Raw genomic sequence first — 14,731 nt, forward strand, 5'->3', positions numbered from 1 at the left:
CCTTTCTTTTATTTTTCTCCTGTCTTTTCTTTCTCTTGTCTTGTCTTTGTCTCTTTCTCTCCATTATCTGTTATCTATCTCTACATTATTCACTTTTTATTTTCTCCTATATCTTTCTGATTCACCCCATTATATCTACTCTCCAATCTCTCTCCTCCCTCTTCTCTCTCCCTTTCCACCTTACACCATTTCTGCCCAGTCTTTATATTTACATACACATATAAACTTAACACAAAACAATATATACAATTACAAAAAGAAAATCAGTCAAAGAAAGCATCCAGGTCATAATTATTAATTTATAAGGCACAAATAATGACCAATCGTGTCGCAAGCAGCAAAATATACATATATATTTCAAAGTTAATATTATTCGTGACAAGTAAATTAGCAAACAGATCCACCATTTGGTACTTGGATTTCAATAAAATAAAGAAGATTTACTTTATATGTTACGCTGTGATGTTAAGCTTCTATATGCTAAATATGTTTTCATGCTTACATAAAAAAGAAATTTGGTGTAAATCAGTTAAATATAAATAACAGAGAAAAGTCAGGAAACATCACCAAGGCAATTAATACTGACAAAAAAAATTCTATGTATAACTCAAATTAGATTAGAACCCGCACCCTCAAAGCAAGTGACGAGTAAAAACTTCACACACTGAAAAGGTGGAATATTTCCCAACCTTAATTTTCATTGACAATTATTATAAACCACAGACCTACTTGTATCATAAACAAGCCAGCTTATGCTATTCACCATTTTCTATCTGTTCTTCCTCTTAATTTAAATGAAGAATTCAAACTTCCTAGGCGTTTTGTAGTCAAAAGTCCGACTTTGTTTGTGTCTACACAGAGCCTCCTTGAGGAAATTAGTGCATTCAAGAGAATGCCAAAGGATGTCCTCAAATTTTGCTTCTTTCAAGACAAAGCATACCATTGTTATTTTATTTGGTAGAATATCAAACAAGTCAAATACAATGATAAAAGCCTGATTAAACACCAAAATAATGGGTACATGGACCACTATTTTCTACAATATTCTCAAACCCTCTTTTCTTCTACATTTTTGTAAAGTTGCTTATCAATAATAATTGTATGAAATAGGGGCCAGTGACACAAAGCTAAGTTTTTTTTATCATAACGTGATGCTGAATGTAATCAAGGATAAAAATTGACCTTACAATCAAGAGTCCAAGTGTGGGCTGCCAATCTGGCCATAATCAAGCTTGAAACTTAAAAACAAGGTGGGTTCATGAACTAAGAGTCTTGCCTGATTTTACCATCAATAAAACATGCAAAATGACCCTTTGACCCCAAGATAACCCTTGATGAAAGTTTTGTAGGTATATAGATGTATGTGACAATACCTAATGATCATTTGTTTAAAGTTTAAACAAAGTTTATAAGGAAATGGTCACTTTTGTAACAGACCGACAGGAATGCTTTTTCTGAAGATGTTTGTCATCACGGCAAATTCATTAGAGTTTGATTGATCACTAGTCTCACGAAGCAGTTGAAACTGTAAGAGAGTTCACAACTTTTCTTCAGCAAGGAAAATTTTGTAACATAAAAAGTGATAATCGGTCTCTGCAGAACTTCATTCAAGCGAGAGATAAAAGGCACCAAAATAAATCACAATTGATTGCATTTTTTAAGAATTAAAGACATATAAGGAATACTTTTCTGCAGCAAGGTACTTGTACTTCTACATACATTTTAATTTAGCTGTTTTAGCAACGAACAAAAAAACACAAAAATACCCCCAAAAAGTAAATACCTGTATAATTCAGTTTTTTATCCAAGTAACATAAATAAAAAGTACTAAAATAAAGTAAAATCAACTCTTCTGTTTATCTGATTTCATCAGAACAGTTGAAAATTCATAAACTAAGAGAGTTAATCAAATATTTGTTTGTTAATATTCAAACCAAAAAATATACGTATAAATACGGAAATAATCTAAGATTCCACAACATTCATACAGGGAATATCACATCGATGGACTTTGCACTAGAACCCTTCAAAATAAATGTACTGTCAAACTCAGTGGTAGTAAAATAAGAAATGAGATTAGAATGAATACCATCTCCGAAAACAAATGCAGCACACAGATACAGAAATGAGAATAACAAATTAAAAATACTAATCAAGTAGCATTTTAGTAGTCAACACAATAAGTATTAAAAGAATAAAAGAAAACTAAGGAAAAAGAACACATTTAAATGAAAACTTCAAAACCAATTGTAATCATTCCATCTATACACTCTTATCTGTGTAAATTCTTAACTTATAAATCTCTGTATTTATAGTTTAAGGTGAAAATACTGTCAGTTTCAAAAGATCAACTCAAACGTACAAGTTAGCAGCACAGAAAACAGCTGCATTGAGTTGTACATGGTACATCATATATTGGCAGTTGCACTACGCTTTTCTACACAAAGTCAGTTTGGAGAGGTCAAAGGTCAAACATTGCGTTTCTAATCCCTCCATCCCTGCAACAATAGAGGGGGCTGTTTGGGTCTTCATGAAAAAGCATCGGAAACGTTTTCCCCTAATAACACTCTATTTGTCTACCGATGCGCATCATACCGCTATCTATTGTTCACTCCATCTGATGTATGGGGTTTCAAACCAGGGAAAGCGATTGTCTGTTGCTATCCAACAATTCCTCCCTCTGGTCCTTTTGTATAGTCTATTCCAAGTTGTTTCAGTCCTACAGCAATCTCAAACAGATAGTCGTAGCATTCACACCTGGATCATAGGGGAAACAGACAAAAGAGTGGCAAATCATGAGGAAATGAAAAACAGAGTATGCAAAAGACCATTTTTACTTGCACATATTATCAGTCTGTCATGCGAGCCCGTAAGACTATACAAATGTGCTGAACATTCAGACAGCTCAAATCTGAAGTTGTTGCCATTTATTTCTGGTTGGTACTTATCAAGTCCTTTCCTTCTCACAGACCATCCTTGGTAAAAAAAAATCCTTCTCTTTTTATTTTACATCTCGATAATTTTTTGGGACAACTTGTTGCTACAGGATTAACCCTAAATAGACTGGGCTATTTCGACACCTAAGAAGACTGGGGGGGGGGGGGTGATTCAGCCCCCCCTTATGATCTCGGCCGTCGATCGCGCGATGGAGACGAAAAATTCCTTACTAATTATGCTAATTTATGCGTAAAATCATAAGTTTGCTCTAATTAACAAAATAATGCCCCTAAAATGCTAATTTTTGTTTCATATACTCTAGATAGGCATCTGATCAAATTTATTTTGAAAAAAAAAATATTTTAATAATAATAATATTCCGCATTTATATAGCGCTTAAAACATCAGAACGACGTCTCTAAGCGCTTTACAGACATATCATTTTCTAAGTTTGTTTTCTAAATTTCTTATGTATGTCTTTATTCTTTTTTCAATGGAAATTGTTGGGGACTTTATTTTGACCACAAAAAAGATAAAATCAAATGATATTAAGCAGTCAAAGGAAAAATGATAATTTATGAATTTTGGCTAAAAACACTATTTGCATTGGATTTGTACACAAATTCACATTTTTGAGTAATTTTGGGTCTGCATGCACTTACGAAATGTTGCTTAATTTTGGAACTGCGTACCCGGGGGTCACAATTTCGGTCTCAAAAGTTGCGCGAGACTTGAAAGTAAAAAGTCAGTGAGCGACGTGGTCAAAAAATTTTCGAGCAGGGGATTTATCGCGAAAAATGTCGAAGGTTTTTTTTAGTCTTTTAGTCTTTTTAGGGTTAAAACCTTTTCTACTTGCTAATTTACATGACAACTGGCACTCCATAAAACTCTGGTCTACGTTAACAACATTGGGTTCACTACCCGGCCATTCACATCAATACTTACATAGTTTTAGCCTTCTCCCAAGAGTCTCCCCATACATAGACACCATGACGACGTACTAACACAGCATGTGTATCTGGGTATTTATGCATTGCTTTCTCCAATGAACCCTAGGAAACCAAGTGAAAGAAAGAAAAGTGTTTTTATCAGTGTGTGGAAGCTGTAGCACTGATGATACAAGTCTTTGGAACTGCTGTAAACATGAAAACAAGAGAGCAGGCAGGAGGACATCTTATCTGTTGCTATCATGTTGCTATCATTGCTTCTTGTTGTTGTGACATTATAGAAATTTCCATCCCTATGTGTTCTCTCAACAGAAATACACTCCAAAATCAGAAAAAAGAGTAAATAGGTGAAAACACAAACAATTTTCATATCTGTTGTTTACTTGTTGCTAGAAAGATAATTTGGGGTATAACTTTTCGATTGTGATCATAGACTATTGACCTCATGGCGCCAAAATCTGTTTTTTTAGCAGCTTCTTCCATTACCAACCTGTTTGCAATATATTCAAGATGTATAACACTTAACATTGTAATTGTTGGAAACTGAAAACGAAATGAAACAAGTGGAGCGCCTCTCGCAGTCTCACCTGTATCAAGCGATTCAATATAGCAGCAGTGCTGACTTTGAAAACTACTATAAAATAATTATTCACAATAAACACCATTAATATTGAGAATCATTGACAACAAATGACATTTGACCTTGATCATGCAACCTAAGACTTTTCAGTGATACTTGATTACTCCTATATCTACAAACTAAATCTATAAACTTTGAAAGTTATGACAGCAATCTAATAATTACTTCCCAAATGGCCAAAGTTCAATGACCTTAAATGACCTTTGGTCATGTGACCTGAAACTCACATGAGATGTTAAATGATATTTGATTACTCTAATGTCCAAGTTTCATGAATCAGATCCATAAACTTTTAAAGTTATGATGGTAATTCAACAAATACCCCCCCCACCAAATTTGGCCAAAGTTCATTGACCCTTAATGAACTTTGACCTTAGTCATGTGACTCAAAACTCAGGCAGGATTTTAGTAATACTTGATTGACCTTACGTCCAAGTTTCATGAACTAGGACTATATATTTTCTAAGTTATGACATTTCAAAAACTTAACCCTAGGTTAAGAGTTTGATGTTGACTCCCCCAACATGGTCTAAGTTCATTGACCCTAAATGACCTTTGACCTTGGTCATGTGACTCAAAACTCAGGCAGGATGTTCAGTAATACTTGATTAACCTTATGGCCAAGTTTCATGAACTAGGTCCATATACTTCCTAAGTTATGCTGTCATTTCAAAAACTTAACCTTCGCCTATAGTCTCACTCTGCTTGGGAGACAATAAAATGAAAATATAGCCACTCCTGTATACAGGGTACTTGAACAAATTTTATCATGAGAATGAAAATGGGATAAATCGACAGACAGACAACTCCAAAACATAATACCTCCAGAATTAAGGTCTTTGTTTGATGGAGGTATTATCAGGCAATACTGGTAACAGGCACAGGCGGGGGCGTCGTGGTCTAGTGGTTCTGACTCTCGCTTTTCAAACAGAGGGTCGTGGGTTCGAATCTTAACCATGGCGTGTTTTCCTTCAGCAAGAAATTTATCCGCAATGTGCTGCACTCGACCCAGGTGAGGTGAATGGGTACCCGGCAGGATTAATTCCTTGCATTCACTGAGCGCCGGTGATGGCAGCTCGAGCTAAAGCCGGGGTAATAATAGCAGCGCTTTGTATCCTCAGGCAAAAGGCGCTTTATAAATACCGCTATTATTATTATTATTATTATTAGAGTGGAAAATTGAGACTTATTCTTGCACCCCACCCCCGCCCTTCCCCTGCACCATGATATTCATGCATGAAACTAAAGCACATCTCCAAATAATCATATACATCTGATTACCTTCAAGTCTTTCTCAAATGGAGTGTTTTCAACTATAGGGACGACCAACCGTTCATCATATCTGCAAGGGGGGAGGAAACATAAAATTAGAGTAACAAGCTTTCAAGTAGAGTCTGGCTCAGTTCAGGGGTTATTATATCAACATTGTCATCTGACGAGCAAAGATTTCTGACTGTTACTATGGTAGCCATTCGATTGAACAGACTTGTCAAATAATACATAGAAGCCCCGTATTACCAAAAATAACGAATGATCCAATCAACCTACAATGTATGGAAATCCAACGATGTCATAATTTTTTTCTCCAGGAAATTTGCACAATGCCCTTTGTAACCAAAGAGCACACTGAATTTTCAAGAAAACAATGTATGCATGATTATACCTCATATCTAGAAAATATTTTGAACAAACATGCACTTTAAATGTCGACGTTTGCTGGCTTTCCATAGTTGTGATTGATTGAATCAATCGTAACTCTTTGTAAGATGAGGCCCTGATAAGTCCTTTCATGACATACTCTTCAGGGAACATATAGATCTAGATATCAACCCAAAACTTGTCAGATATTTCACAAACTAATTTACACTCAGCCAATCAGATGGTGGCATTTCAGTAGCTTATAACAGTTGCCAGTGAAATCAATAATTGCTTTATGAAACACAATCCAGTGGTATCTATTTTTTTTTCTTTGTTACATAACTCAACTAAAGCCCTTCTGACAAATGGAATGTTCTAACCCTAACATATAAAACATACTTTAACAGGACTATATGAGATAAATGTAACTATATTCTCTTGTTGCCTCCTTTATTGCCCTTTTTCTTGGCATCAAAAATAAATTTAGCCCCTTCTGACAAATGAAATGTTCTAACCCTATCATTTCTAACACACACATAGGACTATTCCATTGCATAAAAGGGTGAGATACCTGTAATCTTATTTTCTTGTTGTCTTCTTTGTCCCTTTTTTGTTGGCATCAAAAATAAATTTAGCCCCTTCTGACAAATGAAATGTTCTAACCCTATCATTTCAAACACACACATAGGACTATTCCATTGCATAAAAGGGTGAGATACCTGTAATTTTATTTTCTTATTGCCTTCTTTATTGCCCCTTTTCTTTGTAGCAAAAATCAATTTAACCCCTTCTAACTGACAAAATGTTCTATTACCCTAACATTTGAAATCTGCATATCTGACTACTCCACTGCATAAAAAGGTGAGATACCTGTAATTTTGTCCTGTCGTTGCCTTTTTGATGCCCTTGATCATTTCTTGATGTGTAATACTGAACTCACAGCCTTGTGACATCATAGTAGCATAGACTGCATTCTTGGAGTGGGTGTGGATACACGCTTTAGCTCCTAAACAGGAATCAGATACATCAATACATCACATGAATTTAATAATAAAAATATGTCCATTCATATAGCGCAGTTACTATGTGCAATTACTCAACTGCGCTTTGATACTTCAAGTAACTTGGTATCTATTATTACCCCAGCTGTAGCTAAGCCGCCATATTAATAGGCGCTATTAAAGCATTCAAGGAATAAATCCTACCGGGTACCCATTCACCTCACCTGGGTCGAGTGCGGCACAATGTTGATAAATTTCATGCCAAAGGAACTTACGTCATGGCTGGGATTTGAACCCATGACCCTCTGTTTCAAAGTTCGAAGACTAATCCACTGGGCTACAATGCTCCACGGTCATCTACATACGTAACTGACATAAAGAAGTTGAGTATCTTCAGAATGACCCATGAACTTTTTGAAAGCCACCTTACTGAATAAGGTCATCAATTCTTGTTGGACTAAAAACACTAGAGAACGCACCACTTGCTTGGAAAGGATGTGTTAACCGTTCATCAGATACATGTAGCAGATAGCTGCATATCTCTTCCATTCTCTAATATTATAAAAACATAATCTGTAATCTTGGTATCATTTGTAGTGGGCAAGTGCTTCAAGTGAATGTTTCCATTGCTTTGAACCCCCCCCCAAAAAAAAAATCTAGCCTCTTATCCATCATTGTGTCTGTTGATATAATCGACTGCCTTAAAATCACAATAAGATGTGGTATATTTTTGTTTTCCACTCCTCTGTATCTTGTCTCATTCTCTGTCTAGTTCTCTCTCTCTCTCAAAGAGAAATGTCTCACGTCTCCGGAGGTCAGAGACATCTCTGAAACACTGAAACAGAGCTCAATATAAACAATTTTAATGTCACTGCTTTAAGGCTTGGTCCCACTGCACTTTCGGATGCAGAGAGGATGTAAAATGGAAAAGAATCTTGCCATCCATTGGAAAATGTTATGTATCCATTGTGTACTCTTTGCATATGTGTTTCATACGCTCTATATCCATCGAGCATCCATCCACTGTGATTTCATTGTTCGCCCATTTTGTCTATTGTTTGAAAACGGATGGAGTCACCCTGAAAGTTTGCGTGTCCACTGTATCCATTATGAGAACATTTTGTGTCCGTCGGCCAGTGGGACCTGGCCTTTACTGTAACTTCAAACTGTCAATGTTGGCTGCTATCTCATGTCTCGTTTCAAAAGAGTCTGGACATAGCGTCTCCATCTTGGCTTTCATCTTGTGTCTTATAGTCTTGGTCTAGGTTCCTGTCTCGGTATGAGTTCAAGGCCCCGTAACAAAAATAAAATGGCCTATCATGATCACCATTGCATGCGCATTTTGCTCAGTAGACTGACAGGGAACCAATCAAAATTGCTCTTTCAAATTAGGAATTAATCGCTAACCTTTGTGTTACGGGACCAAGGAGAGTAAAAAACCCTTGCATCATAAAGCTTAACAAATGAATGTAGTGCTGATTTCTATGATTGTATCAATGACTATGTATGATCAGTCGCAAGATTAGCATCACAGCACTGAGTTTTATGTTACAAGGTACATGAGAGTGTTTCATAAAGCTGTTCATAAATTACGGGTGACTTTGAGAATGACTGGTGACCCTTTCGTGCGAGTCTTATAATATGTAACTGATTTAGCCCCTAAGAACATGTTCCAGTCTTGTGTTAAGTCATGCTGAACTTACAAACAGCTCATGAACCATGGTCCCGTAACACAAAAGATTAATCGAAAGTTTTATTTTCACGACCGATTGTACATTGTAATCAATGCAATCAATTGTTACAGTAATGTTCTATGATGATTGCTAAGCTTCGTGCTGCGTGCCCCAGGACACATTCCCACACAAACTACATCATGACCGGATATGGATAGATTAGAGTTAGATAATTACCTCTTAATGTGTAACAGCTCATGAAGAGTGGAGTACATTGACTCTTCTTTAGTTTCTTGCTTGGCGGTGGTCCACTCACGTCCTCTTCTTGGAGATTGGTCACAAATAAATCCTCTGGCTGAAAATATAAACAATTAGCTTGAAAGTACATGGATCCTTTCAAAGAAATTTTACTGACAAATATATAGACACCAGTTTTCATTTTCTAAAATTTGTGTACTCCGGTGTTCTATACAGCATATTCTGTGTTCTTCTATGGGCAAAACATGATAAAGCAAATGGAAAAAAGGTGGAAATCATAGAAAAATGTAGGGTTTCCATGCTGATAAAACTAATTTTCAAGGATATGCTAAACCCTGAAAAAGCTTTGATGGGCAGTTTGCATAGGTGTTTTTATCGTGATTCTGGGGCCTGAAAATTGTGTTTTCAGGCCCCAGATATTTTGGTAACTTCTGCATGGTTACATGAAAATGCACTCAGCTTTAATATCAATGACTGTACTTACCTGAACTCTTTCCTTTTGGACTCCAGAGGGCGCAATGAAGATTTCATCACTGTTATGGGTTAACAAAAATATCACACATTAATAGCCTTTCTCTTTAAAATGAAAAATAAGAACATGAATGAATCAAGCTCCAATTTGCCCACCTCCCCCTCCCCTATAAAGAGTATAATTAATCACATATTTTATTTTTGTTTTTAATGTAAGCCTTCAGAATGAAAATTGGATAGCAAATGATAAGTTCATAAAAACAATATTTCCTAAGCAAGGGATATTTTATTCAAGAATACACTTCTGTCCTCATCTAGACCCCCCCCCCCCCCCGAAAAAATCCTCCCATTTCACCTTCAAGCACTATGAAGATTTTTATGTGGCTGCCAAGAAATTTTGTTTTGAGGGCCGGTTGGAGGTTTCTTAAACTCTTTGAAAAAAAAGTTTCATTTAATTCAAGCCTCTTAAAATCTTTGCAACAGCCACTTAAACCTTTTTCCTCTTCCTGTAATCCCCCAAATGAGTAACTCTTCTTTATGTGTTTGTGTATTCACTGTAGTGTGCTAAAAAGATGCAAGTTTTTAGCAGAACATTGAAGAAAAAGATGCGTTGAAAAGCAGCTCATACTGTGAAGTCCCAAATACATACTTCTAGTAACTGGTTGGAAATCAAGCCATTTTCTATTTTTGGAGTTCTTTTGATTGAAACCCTTTCTGTATCAGATCCCAGGTGGAAGTTTCATATAGCTGTTTGTTTAGTGACACATGACTTTACGCATGACTGGTACAAGTTTGTAAGTTCTACAACAGCTACATTAGGTCAGCGTTTCATAAAGCTGTTCGTATGTTACGGACGACTATATAACAACTAGTGATCCTAGCTTGTGGTTAATTGTGTACACTGCACCAACTTTTCATCGGTGCTGATTAAGCTCCAAAGAGTGGATCACCTGTCATTAATTGAAGCATCGCTCTAACGAACAACTTCATGTAAACCAACCGGGACAGTATAATAAAGTATCACCAGTCGGCAGTTGTTTGTGAAGTCATTTGTAAGTTATTACACACAGCTTTATGAAATACTCACCTGGTGGGTGTTTCATAAAGCTGTTCATAAGTTATCAGCAACTTAACTTATAAAATGACCCCGGGGGGGCCACTTCCATTCACGGGTGGATACCATGCGCGACCATGGGGTCTCGAAAAGCACGCTAAACACGTAATTTCCATATTCTGAAAATGCATGTGAAACCCTAAACAAAACGAAACTCTTGGCAAATATTTCCTGAAATGAACCCCTAAACAAGTACAGGAATGTTTTATTGTTACGGGTCCTTCGGTCGTCGGCTTTACCTTATTTGGTTTAGTACGACCCCATCTTCTACACCTCGCGCAAATCGGACTCACGGACTCTAAACACGAAGTGTTGGGGCAAAAAGGACATGCTTTATAAAACATTTTAATTTTGTTTGATCATCCCCGCAAATTCGACCCTAAACACGTAATCTTCCTAGCGAATTAGATACCTTTTTTCATTATTTTTGTGTTTTTGACACCCTTTTCCCATTACGTACGTAACGTGCCCTGTCGTGAAAAAGAAATCCTTTTTACGTGTTTTTTTGGTCGCGCATGGTATCCACTCGTCAATGTAAGTGGCCCCTCCCCCCCCCCCCCCCCCCCCCGGGAAAATGACACACCATCTTTTCAGTGATGTTGATTAAGTGTCTAAGAAAGGATCATTAGTCATTCATAAAGTCATTTGTAACTTACAAAAAGCTTTATGAAACAACCAATCAGGGCCATGTTGCATAAAAGTGACCATTATGGTAACTTCCATGGAATCCTTGATTTTGATTGGCTGTTGATTAGTGTTACCACTGGAAGTCAAAGTTACCATAAGAATAAATGCAATTGACTCCCGTTCTACTGACCCGTATTTGATAGAGATTCCACCTCCTGTCCCTGTGACCCAGCCAAGCCCATAGAACTGCTTAAGAAGCTCTGGAATCAAGGACCTTGGATGCTCCTACAAATTGAAAGAGAAAATGGTAACAAATATTATAAAAGTGAAATAATGAATTTGCTCAAGAACTACACTTCCCTCTACAAGTCTTCAATCTTGAAGGAGACATATCATAATCAACCCAGGGGAAAAAGAATAAGCAGATCATTTATTTACATTTACATGTATAAATAAAGATGCACATAATTTCAATAATTATTAAGAACTAAATCAATGACGCTAACTCAATAAAATTAAAAGACATAGCTAATAAAATAGATATTTAGAAAAATACACAGCAAAGTATTTTAATAAATGTAATGTATTCAATGTGTGTAATCAATCAGCAAATAACATCCTCGATTAACAGAAATAATTGGAGACAAATATTAGCCTAATTCAAATTTTGAAGAAAATTTCTAAGCCATACAATGAATCAAGATTTTTTTTTAGAAGAAGCCAAACTTGATGCACCTCATACATGATTTTACACTGTAACTAAAATACTTCACTTCCATCTTATTTAAACATTTCTCATTTACCTTAATCATTTCATAAGGGTTTGACCTTGACATTTCCTCTTTTTCTCTCATATTGCTATGATTGGACATTTGCATCCCATCAGAATGAGCCTGATACAACCGACGTTCCTTAAACTGCATGGTGTTTGGGCCATCACCCATGCCATTTCTCTGCATTCTGACATTCTTGTGTCTATCTGGCTTGGTACTCAACGACTTTGGTACAGGAGCATTGGTCATTATCTCGTAGTCCTGAGGACGTATCAAGGAATCATCATCTTGCTCCAACTTGATGCAGGTTCTTGTGGGCTGATCTTCTCCGGAGTGCTCTGTTTCGATGCTTTGATGGGTGGAGTGTGCTGTTGTCACTGGAAGCTCATTACACTCCATATTCTCATTTATTACCACATACTTGCTCCTGACTGCCTGTTGTACTAGGTCCATCTTGATGGAAGCCCCTGGAACATCATCATTAGGAACATCCATCTCTGGACTATTGATCATTTGTGAAGGATCGTCCAGTTCGCCATCAGACCCACTTAAATGCACCTCTTCTGCGAAAACATAATCAAACTGATCTACTTCTTCTGGACCTCTTTCTTGCCAATCTTCAGGTTCAGAGCCATAACTGTCATTTTCATCCTGCTGAGTCTTACGACATGGTAAATCCTTTCTGACATCTTGATAAAATCCATCAGATGGGAACACTACTGCTGCTGATTTGGGGGCTATTCTGCCAGGTGCCGATGCTGGTGATGTTCGCGCCCGACCTTCAAGTCTAGACCTTTCTAAGATGGGAAGCCGATTGGCCACTTCATCGGATAAGAATTCATAGAGGTACTTCGTCGGGAAATTCATGAACTCTGCCTTTCGAAGTATCTCTGGTGTCACCTCCGAGCTGATGTTGGCAGCTATCATGTTGAGCTTGTGTCGATTGCCTCTCATGTGGCGGACCAGATCAAAGCGGCCTTGGTGGTAGCATTTCACAGTCTTCTGGCAGGCTGCACAGTAGAAAAAGTGTCTATCCTCAACTGGCTGGATGAATGGGAACAGTTCATTCCAAGATGGTTGAAATTTTGCCAGGTGCCCATCACCCCCCTTGCGAGGTCTAACATTGGATGACATTTTATTTGATTTTCTTGGTCTTTCCATCTCTAAATTCTATTCTTTGTGATGTCAGACAAAGAGGACAATAACAGCGATTAATTAGACAATCCTTTCAGTAAGGCTAAGTGCATAATTTTAACCTGGCTTGGGGAGCAGAATGCAGTGACGTTCTTCTCAAGACTGCAAAACTAAGTTTTTATCATCCAATCCAGCTGGTTACTCTTGTTGTTTTTTAAATGTGCCACGCTGTCAACCAAGGAAATTCCAAATCAATGTCATGTGGTTGTGGATAGAACAGTAGTGGAGTGTACGCCTACATTAGACTGCAATGCGGCCCTAGTAAACCTTTACGGTTATAGGCAGGTTAGGCCTCGATCTTGTATTTTCCTAGAGAATAGAGAAGTTACCTGTAGAACAGGATGATTCAGGAATCAGCAATCTTTCGCTTGTTGGCATACTCAATTCAAAACTGCATCAATTTGAGACTCTGATTATGTCTGATGAAAATTGAAAATTGAGTTGAGTTTGAGAAAGCTGAAGATCAGAAATCAAACCCTCTTATTGCTCCCAACCAGTGAGTGACTGTCAGTATCATGACGTTGCAAATACACAAGCAGCATGAACAGCAAAGCTACACAGATCTAATGAGTAATGTACGCCTGGCAAGTGCTTTGTTGGCAGCTTGCGTGTTTTATTATGCATACGAAAACAGCTTTGTGCTTTGCGTAAGCGTACGTCATCAGCGTACGCACAGCTGGCGCGGTCATTTTGATTGCACGCATGTAAAAGAGTCCACACATACGCTCATACCAGCTGGCAATTTGCATGTGGGATGAGCAGCTAGCCCGCAGCCGCTGTTGTGCAATGCAATGGTAACCATCAGGTCGAGCGCCCAAGCGCAACGCCAGAACTCGGGGAGAGACGAACCTTGGATTCACGATGATATGTGATCCGATTAATAACGCTTTGATTATACCAGCACTCTTCAAAAAATAAAAGTATTAAAAGGCCCGTTGTAATCTCGTACCTGAGCCTGGATCATATTCAGATTTTCACTCATTCTGGGTTCAATTCACGGAAACAAACAAGTTCACAGCCCAGTTCGTTGGTTCGGGAAATCCTCACGCTAAATTATTAGCTTGCATCATCGAAGGTTGGTGTTGTTGATTCAGCTCGAAATGGGCGTGGTCTTGCGCCAATCTAAAACCAATTGAAATATGAAATTCGATCTTTATCAAATTCTCTGGCCAATTCTCCACTATTTCTTGTAGAATTTTTACGCAACTTATCAAGGAGGGCTATATTGCCCGTTCTGCGCCCCCCCCCCCCGGCGCCGCCCCTTCATCAATTATAATGCCCTCGATCGGAATAGGCCTAATTATTTTGAATTTTTTTTATTTCTGCTTTTTTATTCACATGTATAGAATATATAGGGCTATCACTGGCGTATCCGGGGGGGGGGGGCACAGCCGGCCGGTGCCCCCCCCCCCTTGAGAGGCAAAATTATAGTTGTTGTTTTTTTGTGTAAAAACAGAT

General features: G+C 37.6%; 1 protein-coding gene across 1 annotated transcript; it reads right to left on the reverse strand.

Annotated features, from left to right (window-relative positions):
• Positions 1-1,131: 1,131 nt before the first annotated feature.
• On the reverse strand, positions 1,132-14,198 carry LOC121421047. The gene is made up of 8 exons (XM_041615646.1): positions 12,110-14,198; positions 11,497-11,591; positions 9,579-9,627; positions 9,074-9,191; positions 7,033-7,168; positions 5,806-5,866; positions 3,883-3,989; positions 1,132-2,757 (listed from the first exon to the last, which is right to left on the reverse strand). Exons 1-8 carry the CDS (start codon positions 13,238-13,240, stop codon positions 2,661-2,663), a joined length of 1,794 nt encoding a protein of 597 aa, XP_041471580.1. The 5' UTR covers positions 13,241-14,198; the 3' UTR covers positions 1,132-2,660.
• Between the last annotated feature and the right edge of the window lie 533 nt (positions 14,199-14,731).

This window comes from Lytechinus variegatus, chromosome 9, assembly GCF_018143015.1.
Source record: "Lytechinus variegatus isolate NC3 chromosome 9, Lvar_3.0, whole genome shotgun sequence".
Classification (NCBI taxonomy): domain Eukaryota; kingdom Metazoa; phylum Echinodermata; class Echinoidea; order Temnopleuroida; family Toxopneustidae; genus Lytechinus; species Lytechinus variegatus.

What these genes read in the sequence shown, in the direction of transcription:
- LOC121421047 (XM_041615646.1), bottom strand. Translation starts at nt 13,240, where the DNA reads ATGGAAAGACCAAGAAAATCAAATAAAATGTCATCCAATGTTAGACCT. An exon ending in ACCCTTATGAAATGATTAAG is followed by an intron (nt 11,592 to 12,109) that starts GTAAATGAGAAA and finishes TTCAATTTGTAG; the next exon opens with GAGCATCCAAGGTCCTTGAT. An exon ending in CATTTGAGAAAGACTTGAAG is followed by an intron (nt 3,990 to 5,805) that starts GTAATCAGATGT and finishes TTGGTTTCCTAG; the next exon opens with GGTTCATTGGAGAAAGCAAT.